We start from the raw sequence: 21,781 nt of genomic DNA, 5'->3' as shown, positions 1-21,781 counted from the left end.
ATAAAAGTCCTTGTCAGGTTCTTAAAAAACAACCTAGATTACATAAAAAGACATATGTAAAGGCATAATATTAAGCAAAAATATATATATACATGAGGAATGGCATTGATTTTACCATAATGAAGAAAAACAGAATTTAAACTCACCATCTAATCTTATAAAATTCTAGTAATACATAGAACTTTTCCGTAAGTTTACAGCAGAAAGGAAGTTTACATGCAAAACTTACTGTTTTGTTGATTGATGTTACAGGGGTCCACCACTGGGACATGAACAGGTGCAAAACAGGTAGAAGAAACTCTCCACGCATTTGCATGAAGTTGTGGTGTACCTTCTATCATGCCTGATGGAGAACTAGAAAGCAAAGATAATGCTCACCTTCATGTATCTCTCATTTATTTGTTCATATCCTTCAGATATTTAAATAAGAGAATACTATTTTTCATAATGTACAAGGAAATCTTAGAGCTTGAAATTTTCTACCAGTTTAATAAAAGTACAACAGTATTAAGCTCCATATTACTAACATTTTACAATGTACCAAATTGTAGACATACATGATTTTATTTAATCTTCATCTCAACCTTATAAGAAAAATATCTTTTCTCCCCATTTTACAGAGAAAGCAAAGCAGAAGCTCAGAGAAATATTAAATTACACTAAGCTGATAAGTATCCAAGCCACGATTCAAACCCAGTTTTCCCTGACTTAACCATACACACTCACACAACCAAAACTTTAGCATGTGTATAGTTTAGGGTGCACGTGGGGAAGTTAGTGTGGGTATTTCACCCGATTATTTTCAAAGTAAAGACAAATATCTCAAAATATTAAGAGTCTATATATCCAGTTCAATATTTCAATTTCCATTATGAGATCTGAAATATCAAGATTCCATTATGAAGTGGGCAAACCAAATGAAAAACATCTATCTTAAAACTACAACAGTGTTTAGGAGACAAACACTGCAATTCCACCCCCAGCAGCCATTCTGATGTATTACTTCATCAACCAACATTTATTAAGTGACAACCCCTATTGGACAATGTGCCAAACACTGTCAAGACTTCTAAGGGAATCAGGTTGAACTAGATCTCCCGCAGGAAGTTTTTGACCACACCACAACCCTGACTGTGTTAACTCCTCCACTACAGCTAAGTGGAAGAGTAGGCATTATCTCAGCTTTCTCTAGTGTCCTTATAGATGAACTATTTTCACTGGAGTTGCTCAACAGAGTGACAGAGAGGACAAAAAAAGGGAGCAACACATGCCATTTCCTTTTCGCCACCGTTTCGTCCTTCTTTCCTTTTCCTGTTCCTCAAAACCAAACTAGCCCATAACAGTAAAGAACCACAACAAACACCCTAGTACAAAAATCTCGTTTTGTTTATTTAAGAACACTGAGACTCAAAGTAATTGCATGGTTTGTGCTAGTTTATTTCTTCTCATTCTTTCCCCTTCCTTCTCTCTCCGCTCCTTTGAAGGACAATAAAATAGGTCAGGGTGATACTTGTAGTCAAGGTTTCCAGGTGGAACTTGGAGCTTGGCTCTCTGATTTCATTTAGTTTACTTTAAAACAATAAATTTTAAAAATAGGAGCTAAAATGTGGACCTATTTATTGTCTTTCATTTTATAAAATAACCTTTCAGCTCACCATAGTCGACTTACTATAATAAGGCATACAAAATACGTTTTCAAGTAATTAATATTTTCTATTCCACTGTGCCTGCATATTCACATTAACCTTTGTGAAGAAAGAATTTTAACTACTTAAGTTGGAAAGCTAAACACTGTTCACAAATTATCTCTGACTCTGAAATATCATCCTGTACTCTTATCACACCTAAATGTTTATATGTGGCAGAGACTGGTGCCTTAGAAAGAGGCAGACAGATCTGCCATTTCTTAAACATTGACTGCTGACCCATTCTGACAAATAAAGAAGAGAAAGCGGGAATAATGTCTTTTCTGAACATCATAGCCAAGCCACTTAACGTAGTTTCTGTTTCTCAAATGTGGTGAAGACATCAATATTTGACCTACAAATAAATAAAACAAAACACTAAATTACCTAAAAAACAAGGTACAGGAAGACAAGGAGATAAGATACAAGAAATTACAATTTAAAAAATTTTAAATGCCAGTTCCCCTTGCTCATCCAAACTATCTTCCTGATACCCCACTAAACATTCTACCTCAGTTCAATTAACTGTCCACTATATGTGAGGTTCTATGCTAGTTCCTAAGAATACAAAGACCAAGGACATGACTCTTAGTCTCAAAGCCCTAACAGATAAACAAGACAAGAAACCAGACAGATAAACAATAAATTTTCATAGATAACACATTGTCAGATTTAACTTCGTATGGTGGGACATGAATCAGCTTTTTGAGGCAAATAATGTCCGAATTGGGGTGAACAATAAATGCGAGGTCACAAGAAAGATGAGGAGCAGGAGAGAACCCGAGCAGGAAGGAGAGTATGTGCAAGAGTGTTTTTTAAAAAAGCACATATGTTTATTGCAGCACTATTTACAACAGCAAAGACTTGGGACCAATGCAAATGCCCATCAATGATAGATTGGATAAAAAAAAATGTGGTACTATGCAGCCATTAAAAGGAATCAGTTCTTGTCTTTTGCAAAGACATAGATGAAGCTGGAAACCATCATCCTCAGGAAACTATAACAGGAAAGGAAAACCAATCACCACATGTTCTCATTCATAAGTGGGAGTTGAACAATGAGTACACATGGACACAAGGAGGGGAGTATCACACACCCGGGCCTGTCAGTGGGTGGGGACTAGGGAAGGGAGAGCATTAAGACACACACCTAATGCACGCAGGGCTTAAAACCTAGATGACAGGTTAATAGGTGCAGCAAACCACCATGGCACATGTATATCTATGTAACAAACCTGCACGTTCAGCATATGTATCTCAGAACTTAACGTAAAATAAAAAAATAAATAAAATAAATAAAATTAAATTTAAGAAAAAAGAAACAAAACAGTATTTGGAGAGTAGTTTCTCCATGAAATGTCCCCTGGCTGCCCAGCCCAAAATGAACCCTCTATTGTTCTTCGAGCCATAATCAAAAACCCCAACACTTAATTTTTAGAATCACCTCAGTATTTATATATATATAGTTGATTTATATATATAATAGTTGATATATATATATAGTTGATTGATCCTTGCCTAACACTAAATATTCATTTTTTAGCTATTTTTAAAATTAAGGTATAGCTAAAAAAAACTGTACATTTACAGACTACAACATGATGTTCCGAGGTATACACTGTGAAATAGTTAAATCAAACTAATGAACATGTCCATACCTCACATTCTTATTTTTTGTTATGAGAACTTTTAACACCTACTCTCTTAGCAATTTTCAAGTACGTGTTACATTAATTATAGTCATTATATAATTAATTGATCTCAAAACATCTCCCAAACCTACGCATCCTATCTAGCTGAAACTTTGTATCCTTTGACCAACATCCTCCCATACTCCCACCCCGACCCTTATCCCCTGGCAAACACCATTCTATAATACTTTGCTTCTGTGATTTCAACTATTTTAGATTCCACATATTTCTTAAAGGTTGTTATCCTCTCCTGATCTGCAACACAAAGCTCCGTGAGGATGAGAACCATGGCCTACTGCTTAAATTGCTCCCATTGTGCTTTTAGCATGATAATAAGTGTGCAAAGCATTTACACTAAATTATAAACTGCTTCTTTTCACATATAGGTGAAAAGTACCTGGTTAATACAAGGGGTACAAATATATATTGTTGCTTCTCTTCCAATGAAACACTAACAATCACAATATCTAGCAAGATAAAAAATGTTGCTTTAGAGGTATTAATAATACCAAATGATATCAATATTTATAGAGTATCATTCACTACCACTAATGCATAATGATATTGAGCTGTTACTTTTGTTGTTGTTTATTTGTTTTTTTGTTTTTAGGCAGCAATGTTTCAAAAATAAAATACGTTAAGGTTGATAGGGGTAGAAAAGAGAATAGCGGGGAGCAGTGAGCATAGCTGAACCACACTGCCTAAATCCAAAGCCCAGCTCCACTACATGTGAGCTAAGTGATCCTGAATGATTTATTTGCCACTTTGAGACCTTGGTTAGTTTCCTTATCTATAAAATAAACATATTAATCAGAGATTGCTCTACATTTTAAATATGATGACCTATGTAAATCTCTTGGAATAATGACAGCTAAGCTATTATTAGTTAAGTAAACATTTTTAATGAATTTATATCCTTTAAATGATCAGTCATCAAGTTATGTTAACTATGCAGAAATCATACTTACAGAAAATCATCTCTTATGTTCCCATTAAAAGTGCCACACAGACCTAATGTTCTTCTTTTCCATGCACTAGTGAGCTGAATATAAATTCTTTCCCCATCTATAGCAAACAGAATCTTTAAACCAAATGTGGTTCTTAGAAGTATAAATAAGGATGACAGAGTTTGAATTTCAACAACACCTGCAGGAAAAGAACATATGTAAATCAGCTTTGACATTCACAGACGATGTTCTGAAATGCTAGGGTACACCACCAGGACTCTCCTCCCCAGATACAAGGGAAGCAGGGGAGGCAGGCTAGTGGTTCCTGCCTGTGCTTCAGGGCCAATCTTTGCCACCCATGGCTGCCTTTTTTCCCTTCTATTCCTCTCCTTTTCTCCCTTAGCAGCCATTTGTAATAGTTTTTCAGGTCAACACATACTTTCAATTTGCAAGCATCTCACAAGGAAGGAGGCAGTCCTTAGACATTTGAAGTCCAATTCATTACCAAGTTCAGGCTTTTGTCCTAAACGTTTTTTCAATCTGTCTTCTTCTCTCCATCTCTATCATTACTGCCTTAGATGACCTCCTCCTCATTCCTTGCATGCCTTACTTTTATAACGTCCTAACTGTTGTCCATGTTTCCTGTCTAGCAACTCTCAAAGTCACTTCTACACTGTTGTCGTAGTCATCTACCATAAAAAAATAAAAATAAAAAATAAAAAAAAACCTCCTTAAAAACTTACCATTTATTCGGTTGAACCATGAGATTGCCCTCTTTGTAAATAAAAATGGTCAAAAATGACAATTACATATTTGATTCATATCAAGTTCAACTTCCCTAGCCTGACACCTGAGTAGTGCGAGCATGCGATTTGTAAGATAAATCAGGACATTTTTGAGAGTGAGAGTGTTATTAACGGCTATGCTGGAATGCAGCCATGAACAGGACCTGCCCTAGAAATCCACAATGTAAAATGCCTCCTCCGCAAGCCTTTCTCATCCTTACCTACACTCAGACATTCTCCTTTACCCTGTCTCTGCTGTAGGAATACCAATCTAGTTCTGGTTCCCCCTAAATATGCTGCAAAAATTGACACCTCCTTGATCTCATGAAACATTTTCCCCATCCCCTTCAACCCGGCAATTCCTTATCCTTAAATGCTCAATGAGACAATCATTGTACAATAACCTCTTTCAGAAAACACTCCTGACCATTTCAGTACACCCTTCTCCAGGGCTGAGTGAGCTGCACCTCATTTTACACTCCCAAAGTCTTTATGTATGTCTTTGAATTTATCACATTTTATTGTAAGTGGCTGCTTGCTTGTCCCTCTTCCCTTCCAAAGTCTAGGTCACTTGAGGTAAACACTAGGTCCCATAAACATGATTATCATCATTATCTGTAGCTGATGGCCTGGTGACACACAGGAACTCAATAAGTGTTAGGTAGTCAGCCTAACATTGGGAAAAGATCCCATTTTGTTGGTGTGTGTTAGTTTTTTTTGTTTTGTTTTGTTCTGTTTTGTTTTTAATGTAAAGAAAGTACACTACTAGCATTGTTTCTTACCATTCAGGTTGAAGCCTTGGTTAGGACTAGTGAGAATTTGTCCTCCCCTACTAAGGGTCACTTGTTTGTTAAAATCATCCTCCAGAATCAGAGTTATAGACTGAAGGCAGACCAAGCCAAGATTCTGCATAAAAATCAAATTATCAATGAAAGGAATGGGAGAGAGATAGAGTCATAGAAAGAGATAGGAAGGTAGAGAGGGAGATGGCAGAAGGGGAGAAAGAGAGAGGAGAGAACAAAAAAGAAAGAGAATACATATAAATTAGAATATCTAATATACAAAAGGCTTGAGTATAAGTAATGTAATAAAGTAGTTGATACATAACCCGTTTTATGTAGCCCCATTCCTAATAAAATATAACTTTATATAGTACATTAAATATATCATGTGTATACATACATTCTAGTTAGAACATTAAATTAAAGTCTTTCAGTAAAGTACCAATAGTTATGTTTTCCATGGCATGTAAAGTATCTCTCTAAATTCATTCAACTGACGTATTAGACATAAAAAGTCAGTAAAGCAAAGAACCAAAAGAATTAGACTTCTACACAGAAAGTTAATTCAGACTCTAATATATTACACAGAAAAAGTAAAACTGGAAAAGAAGCAAATAAAGCAGTTCAGAATTTTTGTTGGAAATAATTATTTTCTATTAGAATAAAACTAGAAACTTAAATATTTTGGCAAAATTTTGACTACCTGCTTTAGAGAGATGAATGAAAGACCTGGATTTCTTTATTTAGAAATTATTGATGAGTTTACTGTTTCAAGAAAAGATCTAAATAAATAAATATTCCAATATGTTAAGAAATTCATATCTGTTTAGAATGCTATGAAATCAGTTCAAAGCTGTCAAAAATGATCTCTTTAAAATAGCTAGATTTAAGTAAATAAAAAACTTGGATTCACTGTACAATCATGCATAAAATGTTCAAAAAACTGTACGTACAAACACTACTTTTTTAAAAAGAAAATGCAATTAAATATATAGTATTTAGTCTAAGACATACTTGTTTTCACAGCTTAATATCTCTGAGATCAAGATGCGTCATGTAACCAATGGTATGTCATAGAATAATCATCAATGCTTCTTTCTAATATGTAGAATAATGATGAATCTTAATAATCAACATCATCTCAGTTTTAAAGAAAATAGCTATATCCATTCATGTTACAATTCTTAGTCTGAAATCAAGTTTAAGTAAAAATCAATGACTCCATATTCCTCTGGTCATTTTGAAATGTTCTTACCTGCTCACAGGGAGCTTTCTGTAAAGTAATAGTGAATTTATCTTTTCCAGTTCCTTTCACGAGGATGTATTGGCACATGCCAATAAAAGAATAATGTCGACCATCGAAAGTTGTAAAGTGAGAATCACCTACAACTGAGCATTGAACTACCAAAAAAACAAAGATAAAGAAAAGGAGGTGGAGATAGAGGAGGAGAGGGAGGAGGATGATATGATTAGGTTAATCCTTTAAAAGCAGATCAACTTAGGGTAAATAATCATGCATCAAAACTTTGAACACCGACTGTGTTTGTTTAAAATTTACTGGTTTGACAAACTTACTAGACTAAATTATATTAACCCATTTAATTTAATGTTTATAAAATGATATTTATTCTACATACTTTTTTAGATTTTATAATATTTACACTATTTTAATAAAGTTTTACCAAAGTTGCCCACTCAACGCTATCATTTGTTCAATTTTCCATGTATCCTCTGAGTAACCGCATTTGCAGATTATTATAGCCCCTGGTATATATGAGATGTCTTCATAAAGATCAGTGCTATCTTTCTCCCCAATTTAAAGAAATTTGAAACATTCTCTATAAAAACATTTTAAAAGATTACCTGGACAGTCATGCTCAGTGCAGTTCCAAACTCCACCAAAACACACACTAAAAGAAATTATAAAAATGTTAATTTATTGGCATAGAGAAACTGTATTAATGTTTGCATCAGTGTATTGATTAATGTAGCAAAGTATATCATGTTTATAGGTTCAGAATAATCTGACTTAAAAAACATATCTGCAAAAGTTCAATTGACTGGTAATTTTGAGCTGGCTGGCACCTAAATTATTATCTCTTGTGTATCATACGTAAAAATCACTGACTATGGTGAAGATCAACGGATATTAAAAAGAGAGAAGAGATCTCCTCTTGTGTCAGACAAATTCTACCTTCCACCCTGACATAGGTATGAGTTTTAGAGGACAAAAGCAGAGTACCTATAAAACGGAAACAGAATCAGCATCTGAGAACATGGTTAGTTATCCTATTACACTTCAGCTGTATACACTGACACCAAAGGGAAAAGCATCTGACAACATTTAGACCTCTGTTTCCTTTTAGGACTGTCCTGCAGGGATTTCATGTCTGCCAACAGTGTTAGCAAATTTAATATGGAATTCTAAATGTTTCTAATCATGGACCAAAAATTGGTGACCTGGAGAGTCATGTTTTGCAGTATGAAACAGAGAAGCCCAGAAGCACCATCAAGTTCTAAAAGTATGTGCAAATTAGTGATTACAAATGATAAGAAAATGCAACAGACTCATCATGTGGATACAAGACGTTAATAGAATTACCAAGGTAAGTGATAAGAATTCCATCATAAAAAGAAATACAGATTTCCCTTCCCCCAAGGAGTTTAAATAAAATGCAAGCTTTGTGTTGGAATTTGGGGAAGCTAATTAGTAATGAGTATATTCCTTTAAACATCTGTCACGGTAAAGTTGTCAACTAGCCAAGTACCCAGAAATAATTGGCTGTACATTGATCACATACCATTCAGTACATTCTTGTTCAATTTTTGAACCAACTGAATAAGCTAATCCATGAAAACTGCACGGGCAATTTTCCAAGGAGATGCAAGTCCCATTGTCCATTATGAGGCCTATTTGAGAAGAAATACACACCAAAATTTCAAAAGAAATAATAAAAATTGGATTTCTTGAATATAAAAATTCAACCAACTTCTGTTGAACACCTACTCGTGGTGCTGGAAATACAAATTTCTTTACTTTCAGTGGGATTACTGACAACCTGACTCTTAGGCAGTAGCTACCTTAAAGGATCTATTTCAGTAGTTTTCAATTTTCTTATCCCATGACTTGCCATCAAAAACCTAAGGTTCACCATACAGAATAAAGGAAACCAAAGAGTGTTTCCTTGCATTTGAGGGAGGAAGGGAGAGAAGGCGGGAAAAAGTACACTTTTAGTTTAGTTTCTGTTCATTCCATGATAAGAAAGATTTACACTGTCACACAGAATCATAAAGAGCTAGGTACGGCTCCTCAAATGTCCAAGACCATGGGAATGCACTTGTTACTTCTCCCCAACAAGTAAAGGAGGTTGAACCAGAACTTAAATCAGCCATGTTACTAAGCACACTGTTTCATTCAGCTGACCTTTCTCATGGTAAGACTGTAGAAGAAAGCACTGACTTTATTTTGGTGCTTAAGTTTACATTCTGGGGCAAATGCCTTATCCTGTCATTGACAGGTCACAAACAGCTCGAACTAGGATTGGTCTGCCATACTTTGAGTAGCACTAACAGAACAATGAACAGAGGCCAAACAGATCTGGTTCCAAGTAATCCTCACTCAGTTAATGAGAATATTGGGAAAATCACTTATCTCTGTGATTCTATTTTTTTAATCTGTAAAAATAAAAGGGTTTGAGTAAATCCTCAGCGTTCTTTAGAAACAGCTATCAGTATGGCAGATTCATTCCTAATTTTAAATCCTACCTCTCTAAGTTACTTTTCATTTCAAATATTAAAACTATATCAATACTAAATCTTGTGCTAGAAAAATGTGAAGGCTTTCTCTCAAACTTCCTTTCCTTTTTTAAAAAGTGAAGTCATATAAATTGTTAAATACCATTAACTATTGATAGAACAAAAGATTTCTCATGGGTAACTTCAGGACCATAGATTCCAAATTTCCTGGGAACTTTAAAAAGTAATGAGCATTTTATCAGTGAAAAGTAGCCATTCCTCCTCGTCACTTCAAGGACCAAATTCTACAAGAACAGAAAATTGCAATAGGTCTAATGTCCTGCGAGAGGACAGAAAAAGGAAGATGTGATCCTTAGATCATTGGGTACTAGTTTCCATGAGTGCACACGTGGTTTCTTCATGAAGCACTTACCATCTGGGCAGTAACATCCATCAAGGCAATGGAGATTGCTCCCGTGACATTGCTTCTCAAATGTGCAGGTTGGTGGACAACAACTGATACAGTCCCGATGGACAAAGCTATCATCACATTTATCAGCTGAAAGGGGCAAACAGGGGAACTTAAGTCAATTTTATTAGCCTCTATTTATTTTTAAAAATTATAATTTTATTTTTTACAAAAAAGTATTTGCAAAAAATAACTTTTAATTGCAAAAAAATGCATACTTGTTTCAAAAAGTATGCAAGTTCATAGATATAATTATATCAATAACAAATATTTGCAATTCATTAGTATTCAGCAGTACAGTGAGTTTTGAGTTCTAGGGTTAACCCAAAATTGGCAAAAGTACACAACGCTTGGGAAATAAAAAACATACTGCACGCTGGAAAGTCATCTCTCCAATCTTGAATAGGGTAGCCAGCATGAGAACAGGCTCTAGCATACTCAGTGGCTGCTCGACAATAAGTTTCATCATCATCAGTTCTAGAAAGTGAAAAGACAGAACCAGAATCACATAGGAAATATTGACAGAAACCATACTTGAGGTCCTGATCCCTAGAAATGCTGAGTGCAAAATAATCATAAATAATAATAAAAATAATAATAAAGATAAAAATAATAATAATAGAGACAAATAATCTTTATCAAAGCATTTTAATACTTTTGTCACTTTTCTCTTGAGCCAAAGGAATACTATAATGAAAAAGATTTATATTTTAATTATGCCATTTTCCCCATAATCTGTGTATGTATTTTTTCACTCACACACGCAACATTCCAGGCCTTTTAGAATAAGTCCCATTAAAACAGATAAAATTCTATTACAACAAAAGCAATAAATATGAAAGCTGTTTCTAAAAGATCATACTCTTGATTGTCCACATACTGGAATAAAACCTATACCAATAAGCTATAGTACTCAAAAGTATTTTAATGGTTCCTCAGCAATCCTTGTAATAAGAATCTAAAGCATAGTATTCCATGGTGTATATGTGCCACATTGTCTTTATCCAGTCTATCATAGATGGGCATTTGGGTTGTTTGAAAGATTGAATAAACGGCATTTAACTTAAGACTTAAAAGAGGATTTTGAATTCTTTCAAGTTTAAATTACTAAAGCTAATTATTTTTATAACATTGCCAAGACTAAATAATATTTAATTATTTTCTTATAATCACTTCAGCAGCTTCCCCCCAAAATAATTTCTTATTAGAGCGCTGAAAATTCCCAAAGCACATTAGTAAGGCGCTTTTCAAGTAAACAGATTTACACTAAGGTAGAGGGCTTGTTTTCAAGCCAATCCAAACTCAAAATTGAATAGTTAAATATCTTAGAAGATAATGACCTTAAGAATGCTGCATTTTATGAGGCTTAACATTTCCAGTGTCACTATTGTAAAAGCCACCATCTCGAATTGCCCTTAACCTGTGCTACTGTAATGGGAGTCCTGCAGCTTATCTAGTCCAATTAACTGAGCTTTAGAAGGAAAAAAGGACTGGGCATATAAACTCCAGAGGCTCAGAAAATATTCTAAACCTACAAACAAGAAAAGTCTTTTCAAAACAGTATAGGCTAAAATTGCTAAATTCCTGGAAAGACATTACATTTATGATTTACCTTCTAATATGTGCATTCTTTCCTACATTAATGGTGGTTTTAAAAGCTAGCAAAGGAACTGAATATTGGTTTTCCAACCCAATGCAACTATTGCTATAATACTCACCATGTGTTGTCTACGTTATTCTAGGAATCATGACAGGCACATTAATATGTGACACCTCATGAAAACGCACAATAATTGGGCAAGAAAGAAATTATTATCAAGAAAGAAATTATAATTTACTAAGGGGAAAATAAGTTTTTTTTTTCCATTTTGAATGATAACTTTAATAGGAAAAATGGACATTAAAGAATCTTGGTTTTCACATCAATTGGCTTTGGCATGGCAAAATTAAAATCATTTCCTTGCTGCTGGGTTTGGCATTCTTAGAAGCAGAAACAGGAGGGCATAATTCAAGGATTGGTAGAGTATCATGCAAGTTTCCAAGTCAAACGTTATCTCTTCCATGGAGCCTGTGTAGGCACTCTCTGATAAAGTTAATAGTTCTGTCCTCTGCATCCAAAGCACTTTGCATTTAGGGCACTGTGTCATTTTTAGAGACCTGTTTATCTGTCCTATTAGAATATGAGTTTTTAGGACAGAGATCATGTCTAAATTTTTTCTGTTTCTCCAAGGGGTGGAAAAATACTCAGCTCAGAATAGATACTCAAAAGATGTATGTTGAATTAAATTCAATACACTATCATAACCCAAGCAGGAAATTAATCTGTGTTCAACCAATTCACTTTTTCATTCTTATTGTATGGGACCCTCAGGATGCAGTCCCCTAATACAGGAAATGAAGAGAATCATTCATTTCCTACAGAATGGAAGAAAGAATGTAAATAGGTCTGGCCCTGAATGAAATATTGAGGGGAGTGAAATGCTGGCTCTGGCAGCTTCCCACTTCCACTTTATCAGTGTCCACTTAATTATAATATCCTTCCTTTGGTATTACACGCCTGCTTTGCCCCTAAACCCAGTCTCTCTACCACAAAGGTATCTCTTAAGGTGTCAGCTGATTTCAGCCAGTACAAGTTGTTTCTCTATCCTACTATTTTCCCTGGAGAAAGCATCAAAGTTTCGACGAAAGTCAAAGTCTAAAAACTATCAAAATTTCAAAAGACAAAAATGCTAATTTCTCAATGATGAAATTTCAGATGAAGTAGGTGTGGCAGAGACCAATTTTTGTCTCCAGTTCCCCCTTCTTTTTAGTATCAGAACATCCAAGTTTTTGCCAGGTAGATGGCTGCCAGCCAAACACAACATTTTCAGCTTCTCTTGCACCTAGGTGTGGCCATGTATCCAAGTTCTGGCCAAAAGGTTAAAAGTGGAAGCACGCATGAAACTTCCAGATCAAAAGATGCCAGTCCTTTTGGGGTTTTTTCCTCCCTTTTTAAGAGCTAAAATGTGGACATGATAGTGGTGATGCAGTTTGGGCCATGAAATTGAAAATAATACCCTTGACAAAAGGAAAAATGTAGCAACAAGATCACTGAGTCACTGGAAAACTCATGGAGCAGAGCCACAATGCCAAACCAAGACCACTAACCAGCATGGATTTGTATATAAGAGAATATGAACATTCTATTTAATTTAAGTCACAGTCATTTTAGCTGTTGAAGCAGCTAAACAATATCCCGAACTAAAAAATGAAGAATGAATTTCCTGGACCTACAAAACAATATTTTATCTCAGACTACTTGACAAATGGGTGCTAAAGATATTAAAGATAAGGCAGTTGAAAAGATGATTGGAGAATAGTCCAAGACTGAGCCACTGTGGAATAAGAATAATTTTTAATTCCATATATATGGCTAAATAAGGACTATGGCCTACCTACAGGCATCCTTAAAAAAGAGAGAAAAAAAAGAGAGCTATAGCAAGTAGCTCTTAAATTAAAAATGAAACCAAATAGGGAACAGAATTTTTAAAAATATATACTAAGGTCACTAGCCAATATTTTAGGCAGAGTGGGGGCTCTTTCAAGGCTCCTGCATTAGTTCAGGAATCCTTGAAATTTAGAGACTATACATGTAAGTCTAGGTATAACTGCACTCTATTCAAAAGTAAGAGATGTCACAAATAAGCTTATTTTAAGAAATATTATATTTATTATTTTTGTAATAATTTCCATTTAATTAAAGAGTAGTAGTTATAAATAACACAATTTCATACTACCTCAACCTTTCCTCTTTGTTCTCACCTTTTATAAACCTCTTAAAGAGCTACTCAAGATGTCATTTAAGTGGTTTTACTAAACTAAAAACTAGTCTGGTTCTTTATTTTAAAAATTTCTATGTATCACTTATACTTCTTGGGGTTCATCAAATATACAGATATATTAAAAAATGTCTTTTTTTTTTTTTTTTTTTTTTTGAGACGGAGTCTGCTCTGTTGCCCAGGCTGGAGTGCAGTGGCATGATCTCAGCTCACTGCAAGCTCCACCTCCCGGGTTCATGCCATTCTCCTGCCTCAGCCTCTCCAGTAGCTGAGACTACAGGCCCCGCCACCATGCCCGGCTAATTTTTTCTATTTTTAGTAGAAACGGGCTTTCACCGTGTTAGCCAGGATGGTCTCCATCTCCTGATCTCATGATCCACCCGCCTTGGCCTCCCAAAGTGCTGGGATTACAGGCGTGGGCCACTGTGCCCAGCCGACGTATTAAAATTTCTTTAGATACTCTTGAATGTTCAAGATGAGTAATCACATATACTTGTAATGTTTTGAAAGAAAAATAATTTTTAAAAACTTTAATTGTGGGTAATTTATGGTAGGTTCTACATTGAACTATCATCCATGAACACAGTATGATGAGTCTCATTAAATTTGTTGCTTGTGCGACCACCTATCCTGGATGTTCGTAACCTGAGACAGAATGCAGGAATCTGTGACCTTAGGCAGAAAAAATATTACATGCTTATTTTCACTAATCTCCAACGGAAACTTAGCATTTCCTTCCATTATGCCTATAGGTAACACATCACAATGTTCTTAGCAATATCTGTGACTTTGTCACCATGTGTCTCATATGTCCTTTTTTCATATTTTTTATTTTCATTTTCCATTGTTGCAGACTCACAAAGCACTGTTTACACTAATCACTATGTCAAACTGCAGTAGTTAAATGCGTGTTAAAAGCATATATACCAGAAACTCATTTTTTTAATACTTTGATAACTACTTTATTAGAATTAGTTTTCTTTGGTATCTTACGTGTTTTATTTTGTGCATTTCAAACACCGTTTTTAAAATGGATCTATAAATTTCTCTAGACTCCCAGAAGGGATTCATGGCATAAAAATGCTTAAGAGCCACTGTATTTTGTTCATGCTGGTTATGTAAAACATTTAGAACTACCATCCATATATAATCTAGCAATCCGCTAAGGAGTATATATCCCCCCAAAAACAAAATCAACATATGGAAGAGATATTTGCACTCCTGTGTTTATTGTAGAAGTATTCACAATAGACAAAATATGGAATCAACCTGTGCCCATCAGAGGATGAATGGATAAAGAAATTGTAGTATATATACACAATGGAATATTATTCAGCCATAAAAAATAAGGAAATTCTGTAATTTGCAACAACATGGATGAAATGGGGGGTCATTATGTTAAGTGAAATAAGCCAAACAGAAAGACAAATATCACTCATATCTGGGAACTAAAACAGTGAATCTCATGAAGATAGAGTGTAGATTGGTGGTTACCAGAGTCCAGGAAGGGTAGGAGAGAGGTGGGGGATGAAAAGAGATTAGTTATGGGTACAATGTACATGAGGAAGAAATAAGACCTGGTTTGGATAGATAAATGGGGGGGAGCTATAGTTAACATAAATCAATTGTATATTTCAAAATAGCAAGAAGATAATAATTTGAATGTTCCTAGCATAAAGAAAACAATTTAAGGTGACAGATACTCAATTCCCTTTATTTGATTACATGAATGTATTAAATTATCACATGTACCCTGAAAGTATGTACATCTACTATGTATCAATAAAAAAAATTAGACTGTGACTGTTATATAGCAAATTTTTAAAAGCTGTTTGTAGTTTATGTTTTACATTTCCCATAATATTTTGTGAACAGCTGAAATGGTTAAGTAACAGAAGTGGCTGTGGGTCTTCTTTTTGCATACAGAAAATTTTATTACCACTACAAATCATTTCACTTACTTGCAAAGATCATTAACACAGCTGGCAATATATAAATATGGATCAATGTACTCATGGCAGCTCAGAAAAGGAAACTGCAACAGTATCTGACACTTGAAGAAGATTGCCTGTGCAAAAAAAAGATGCCAGTCACTAGAATATATTTCATGGTATGTGTATAGTTTTCTACTATTTTTACACATCTATTTGCAAAATTTTCAGTTCTCACAAGGAAAAAGATGGTAACTTATACATTTTAACCAACATTTTTCTAACTACATTATTTTCATGAGTACTGCATTTATGAAATCACTACATTCACTATTTCTAAAATTGAAGTGATTTCCTATTACATTTCCTTGATATAATATTTTCAAATTACATTGTGTTTACACTAAAATGCCTAGCTAATAATACAAATAAGATATACATGTATTCTGTCTGACATGCCCACATTTCTCACATCAAATTTACCTCAAATGCTGGCATTCCACTGGAGCACGGATTTGGAAAATCTGAGGGTGTGAGTACACATTTGGTGTCATCTGGAGTTTGCACCAACCAACTATTTGCAAACATAGCGATGTCTTCTGTATAGTCCTCTATTTCACACAAGCACACACACACACACAAACAGGTGTGATCATATCATTTTCCACAAACATAGACATGGTTCTTCAACACAAACTTCCTGGTCAAAACATTAAACTCAGTAACATTATAATTACCAATGTGATATGAGATATTAATATCTAAACCTTTGTTATTTTAGCATAATAAAAACAAATTGAATAAAATGTGGGTACTAAATAAAAGTTAGTTCCATTGGAAAGAAAAAGGAAACTGCATTCAAACAACATAGGGAAGGACTGAAGGTGAGTGAGTACAGCATACACACTGGTGAAGCATTAATCGCCAGTGTTCAATCAGTGCTGTTGAAAGGAGAAAAAATACGTGTAAAATGAAAAAACATATATAAAAGTTTAGTGCAAAAATTATCAGACAGCTCTCTCATTATATTTAATATTAGTAAGAACCTTTTTAAAATTACAGTTATATTTGGTGGGGAGGGTCCGCACAAAAAAAAAAAAAATGTCAAATTCTTTGGGACATTTCAGAGGACAGTCACATAGACAATGAAAGACTAGAAAACACATCAATAGAAGAGATGACTACAAAGCATATCTATTTCATCTAAATATGATGAACAGTGTTTTGAAACATGCTCAGGAAAGACATCCCTACTGAGAATACTGAAGCTAATTCAGCATTAATCTCAGGCAAGATTCAGGAGTTAATGTGTGGGCAACAATGAACAACAAACAGATATTTGGTAGTGAGTGCTATGACTCCATAACAGAGTGCTCTCTGTTCTAAATCAAGTTTTTAAGTTGTCTCTCTACCTGAGTAGTTCAGGGAATGATGCAAAAATTAATCCTTCACCTCTTCCATTCAGACAAAGACTGAATCTCAAAGCTTAAAGACTTGGCAAAACCAAACAAGATGACATCTCAAAGTCCCATGTCAGACAGACTTCAGATTTGAGGTTGGAGTTCTCCACCACCTAGATTGGCATGGTCACAAGTCAACAACTGATGATAATCTATTGCACCACTAGAGTCAGAAATCTCAAGCCAAATGTTTGCCACTCTCTGTGAATATCTTCAAAGCAGAAAAATAATGTGTGCATGCCACTACCAAACACTGGGAAGTGAGGGGCTTTAATATATGTAAGAATGTTTTGCTCTCTTGGTGTAAAATCTTAAACTTTACCATAGCCTAGCAGACTTTGCATGAGCTGGACCCTGCTCTCCCCTTACTCCCACCCGGCTCTGCTCTTCCTATATCTTCTGTACCTTTTCTTGCTCAACCTACTCCAGTCTTATTGACTTTGTGCTGTTCTTCAAACACTCAAACTTATTCCCACCTCAGAACACTTGCTGTTGTTCTTCCTCCTTCAAAACCACTCTTTCCTAAAATCTTCTCACTGTTGCCTCCCTTACTTGATGTAGGCCTCTGTTTAATGTACTCCTTCTCTGCCATGTGATCTAGATTAGCACCAATCACACACTTGCTCCATCACTCTTTACCTTCTTCCTCTACCTTTATTCTTTCATGGCTGCTATTGCTCATAAAAATTATATTTAGCTCTGTTTATTTTATTTTCCATTACAATACGTACTACATGAAGGCAGAGATCTTGTCTCAGCTGTTCTATTGTTTTATCCCTAGAGCAGTATCTGGCATATAGTAGGTACTCAAAATATATTTGCTAAATAAGTGAATGAATACATATAGGGGAATTTGTGAAATTTATTAAAGAGATTATTAGAATCCTAGGGCTTTCGGGCTGGGTGCAGTGACTCACGCCTGTAATCCCAGCACTCTGGGAGGCTGAGGTGGGTGGATCACAGGAGGCCAGGAGTGCGAGGCCAGCCTGGCCAACATGGCAAAACCCCATCTCTAATAAGAATACAAAAACTAGCCGGACATGGTGGTGCATGGCTATAATCCCAGCTACTCAGGAGGCTGAGGCACGAGACTTGCTTGAACCCGGGAGGAGGAGATTACAGTGAGCCAAGATTGCGCCACTGCACTCCAGCCTGGGTGACAGAGCAAGACCCTGTCTCAAAAAAAAAAAAAAAAAAAAAAAAGAAAGAAGAAGAAAGAAGGAAGAAGGAAGAAGGAAGAAGGAAGAGGAAGAGGAAGAGGAAGAGGAAGAAGAAGAAGAAGAAGAAGAAGAAGAAGAAGAAGAAGAAGAAGAAGAAGAAGAAGAAGAAGAAGAAGAAGAAGAAGAAGAAGAGAGAAAACAGAAAAAAAGAAAAACAAAAAGAATCCGAGGGCTTTCTAAATTGTCTGGCCTGCTGCTTTGTCTCTGATATCACTGAAAAGTATGGGCACACTGAGGAAAGTATGGGCCTGCTATAATATACTTTTTAAAAATGGAAAAACTGTTGTCCTTTTTAAGTACACTTATAGTTACATTTCCTTTCAAAACATTTTTTAGAGGTCTGAAGACACAGAAATATTTTCTAAAAACCCACTTATTTCAATGCTTACACACGAATTTTAATGTTACTAAACAACCTGGCCAATCCCTTAGAGTTCACTTTAATTGCTGCTTTTGAACCATGTATTTAGCTATTTTACATTGCATCAAGAGTCCTAAAAGTTGTTTATCAGGAGATTTTTAAATCCATATCTAATGGTGGTGTGGGAGCCTGCTAAACTAAAATTAAAATACGTTGTATAAAATATGCTCTAAGTAGAGTAATTTATTGTCCATATTGGGACATTTCTGAGAGAGAAAGGGAGGCATTATTAATTATTATGCTGGGGAAAAAAATGAAAGTAGACCAGGACTTCTATGTTGTCGCACAGCTAGATGTAGACATGAATTATGGAAACAGAATTCTCAACTAGACAACAAATTATATTTCTTCCTATGTGTACAGAAAATCTGACAAGTCTAATTTCTTTGTGAAGTCATCCCTGAAGGATGAGTTGAAATGCAGAGAGAAATGCAATTTTAATCACCATTAAGAAACTATGCATTCAGTGGCATTCAATCAAACTCACTTTCTCTAAAGACTTTTCTAATCAGCAAAATACAGGTTGAGTTTCAAGAGAATATCAGGCTTCTTAAAGCTAAAGGTAATACTGCTTATCTGTAGCTATTTTCTTGCATTATTATACCATGGGAGGAAATAGAAAGGCAGTTTCTTGTCAAAGTTTTTGTAAGTCAGGTTTTTAAAAAAATTACTCTGCCTTATACTGTGAAGTAAATAACATTGTGAAGTAGCTGAAATATTTCCTTAGGTCTTTCCCATATACTTTCCGGAATCCTTCTTGCCTTCTGCCAGTTCAGCCATAATTCAGTTCAACTGCCTACTGCCAGTCTTCCTCCACTTCTAATCCACTGACACCCTTGTGCATGCTGGCCCAGTTGGCGCACTGTGAACAACTATCTTATGTTCCAGGTTATCTGGAATGTACAAGTCTGTCTGGCTCTTAACTCAAATCTAAGTCTTCCTGCCTCTAACAAGAGCAGATGTTATTTTCTATCCTGACCTCCATACCGTGTTCCCTGGGCATCCCAGGAGGAGTTGCCCAAAGCAGCAGTCTTTCCCTTTTTTTTTTTTTTTTTCTTTTTTTGAGACAGAGTCTTGCTCTGTGTCCAGGCTGGAGTACAGTGGCATGATGATCTCTGCTCACTGCAGTCTCCACCTCCCATGTTCAAGCAATTCTCCTGTCTCAGCCTCCGGAGTGGCTGGGATTACAGGTGTCTGCCACCACGCCCAGCTAATTTTTGTATTTTTAGTAGAGACAGGGTTTCACCATGTTGGTTGGGCTGGTCTTGAACTCCTGACCTCAGGTGATCCACCTGCCTCAGCCTTCCAAAGTGCTGAGATTACAGGAGTGAGCCACCACACCTGGCCTACCCCAAAGCAGTCTTTTCTAACTCTAACACAGAGAACTGGACTAAGTTGTTTTTTTTGTTTTGTTTTGTTTTGTTTTTTCATGAAGCTTTGATACACAAGAAAAAGAAATCAGCAATTACCATCTGACTCATTCTGCCTGCATCCAAAACCCTACTTCCTAATACAGTCTCAAGATTCTAAATTTGTGACCCCTCTCATTGCAAATGCCAACTGGGTGCAAAACACCATTTCAAGATGATCCCAGTACTGTACATTTTTATTGTACTCAGAGACTTTTAAACACTTTCATTTACATTTTCTCGTTCAATATTTACTGGCTGGGAAGCTCCCAGAGTCATTATCATTATCTCTATTTTACATATGAGGAAATTGACTTTTTGGAGCCCTGCTCTCCACTCTAGCTACTAGTAAACTAATCCTGATGATGTATTATCTTGAGCAAAACATTTGCATTTTAATAAAGGCTTCTCAAAGCAATGTAGAGACATTTTCAAACGTTTTTATTTCAGCCCCATTATAGGCTTATGAAGAAATACTTGGAGATGACTATAAATTAAATTAAATGTATTGAGTATTATCTATGTGCCAGGTACTGTACTAAGTATTTTACACCAATTGTCTCATTTAATCCTTGCGACCCTCATGAAGTATATGCTCTTACTATTTCATTAAACTTATAAAGTTTAATAAGTGATAAAGCTGAATTTGAATCATGCAGTCTGACTCCAGAGCCCACACTCTATGTAGTCCTTTCACCATCCTTTAAAACATAACATAGGGGCAAATCATCTGTATTAATTTTATAATATAAAACAAAAGTATTATATAGCACTTTACAGCTACAGTGGCAATTACTCAAGAACTTATCTAAGCATAGGATTGGGAGCCTGTCAGGTCTGTAATCCAACCCTGACAGTACCAGTTACAAGCTATGTTACATTGGACACATCGCCTTGTGTTCTCATCATAAAATTAAGAAAATAATACTGGCTGGATGCAATGGTGCACCTGTGGTTCCAGCTACTTGAAAGGCTGAGACCAGTGGATGACTTGAGCCCAGGAGTTCAAGACCAGCCTGGGCAAAACAGCAAGACCGCATCTTAATGAAAAGAAATAGCAAGACCTCATCTTGAAGAGAAGAAAAGAAAAGAAAGGAGAGGAAATGAGAGGAAAGAAAAGGCTACTCACCTTATAGGATGTTCTGAGTGTTGGGAATAATATAGCTATGTGCTCAAACTAACTATTGTTATAAATATTATCGAGATATATTATTATTATTACTGATGACTCTGTGAGTTCCAAAGTATTATAGCCCCATTTTACAGCTGAAGAAACTGAGCATAAAAGTGATTAAATGAGTTTCCTCAAATTACAGAGCTTATAAAAGTTGAAATGGGATTCAAAGCCAAGTTCACCAGTACTAAGAACAGTATTCTTTTTTTATTGCACTTCTTTGTTTGGACCTAAGTCATGATTATTGTGTGTGA

The 21,781-nt window shown here is 35.5% G+C and overlaps 1 protein-coding gene across 2 annotated transcripts in view; it reads right to left on the bottom strand.

The window, feature by feature from the left end:
• Positions 1–21,781, bottom strand: part of OTOGL (otogelin like) — a 171,127-nt gene that overhangs the window by 125,144 nt on the left and 24,202 nt on the right. For both annotated transcript variants that reach the window (XM_010383676.2, XM_030939363.1), the window contains exons 9-18: positions 16,327–16,454; positions 15,874–15,980; positions 10,465–10,571; positions 10,059–10,184; positions 8,692–8,800; positions 7,754–7,800; positions 7,146–7,291; positions 5,891–6,014; positions 4,345–4,522; positions 230–354 (exon numbers count right to left, since the gene is read on the bottom strand). In XM_010383676.2, the coding sequence (XP_010381978.2) occupies positions 230–354; positions 4,345–4,522; positions 5,891–6,014; positions 7,146–7,291; positions 7,754–7,800; positions 8,692–8,800; positions 10,059–10,184; positions 10,465–10,571; positions 15,874–15,980; positions 16,327–16,454 (1,197 nt within the window). The remainder of the gene's footprint in view (positions 1–229; positions 355–4,344; positions 4,523–5,890; positions 6,015–7,145; positions 7,292–7,753; positions 7,801–8,691; positions 8,801–10,058; positions 10,185–10,464; positions 10,572–15,873; positions 15,981–16,326; positions 16,455–21,781) is intronic.

Source organism: Rhinopithecus roxellana, chromosome 10 (assembly GCF_007565055.1).
Source record: "Rhinopithecus roxellana isolate Shanxi Qingling chromosome 10, ASM756505v1, whole genome shotgun sequence".
NCBI lineage: Eukaryota > Metazoa > Chordata > Mammalia > Primates > Cercopithecidae > Rhinopithecus > Rhinopithecus roxellana.
The sequence above is the reverse complement of the archived record's forward strand: the minus strand, read 5'-3'. Positions and strand labels throughout refer to the sequence as shown.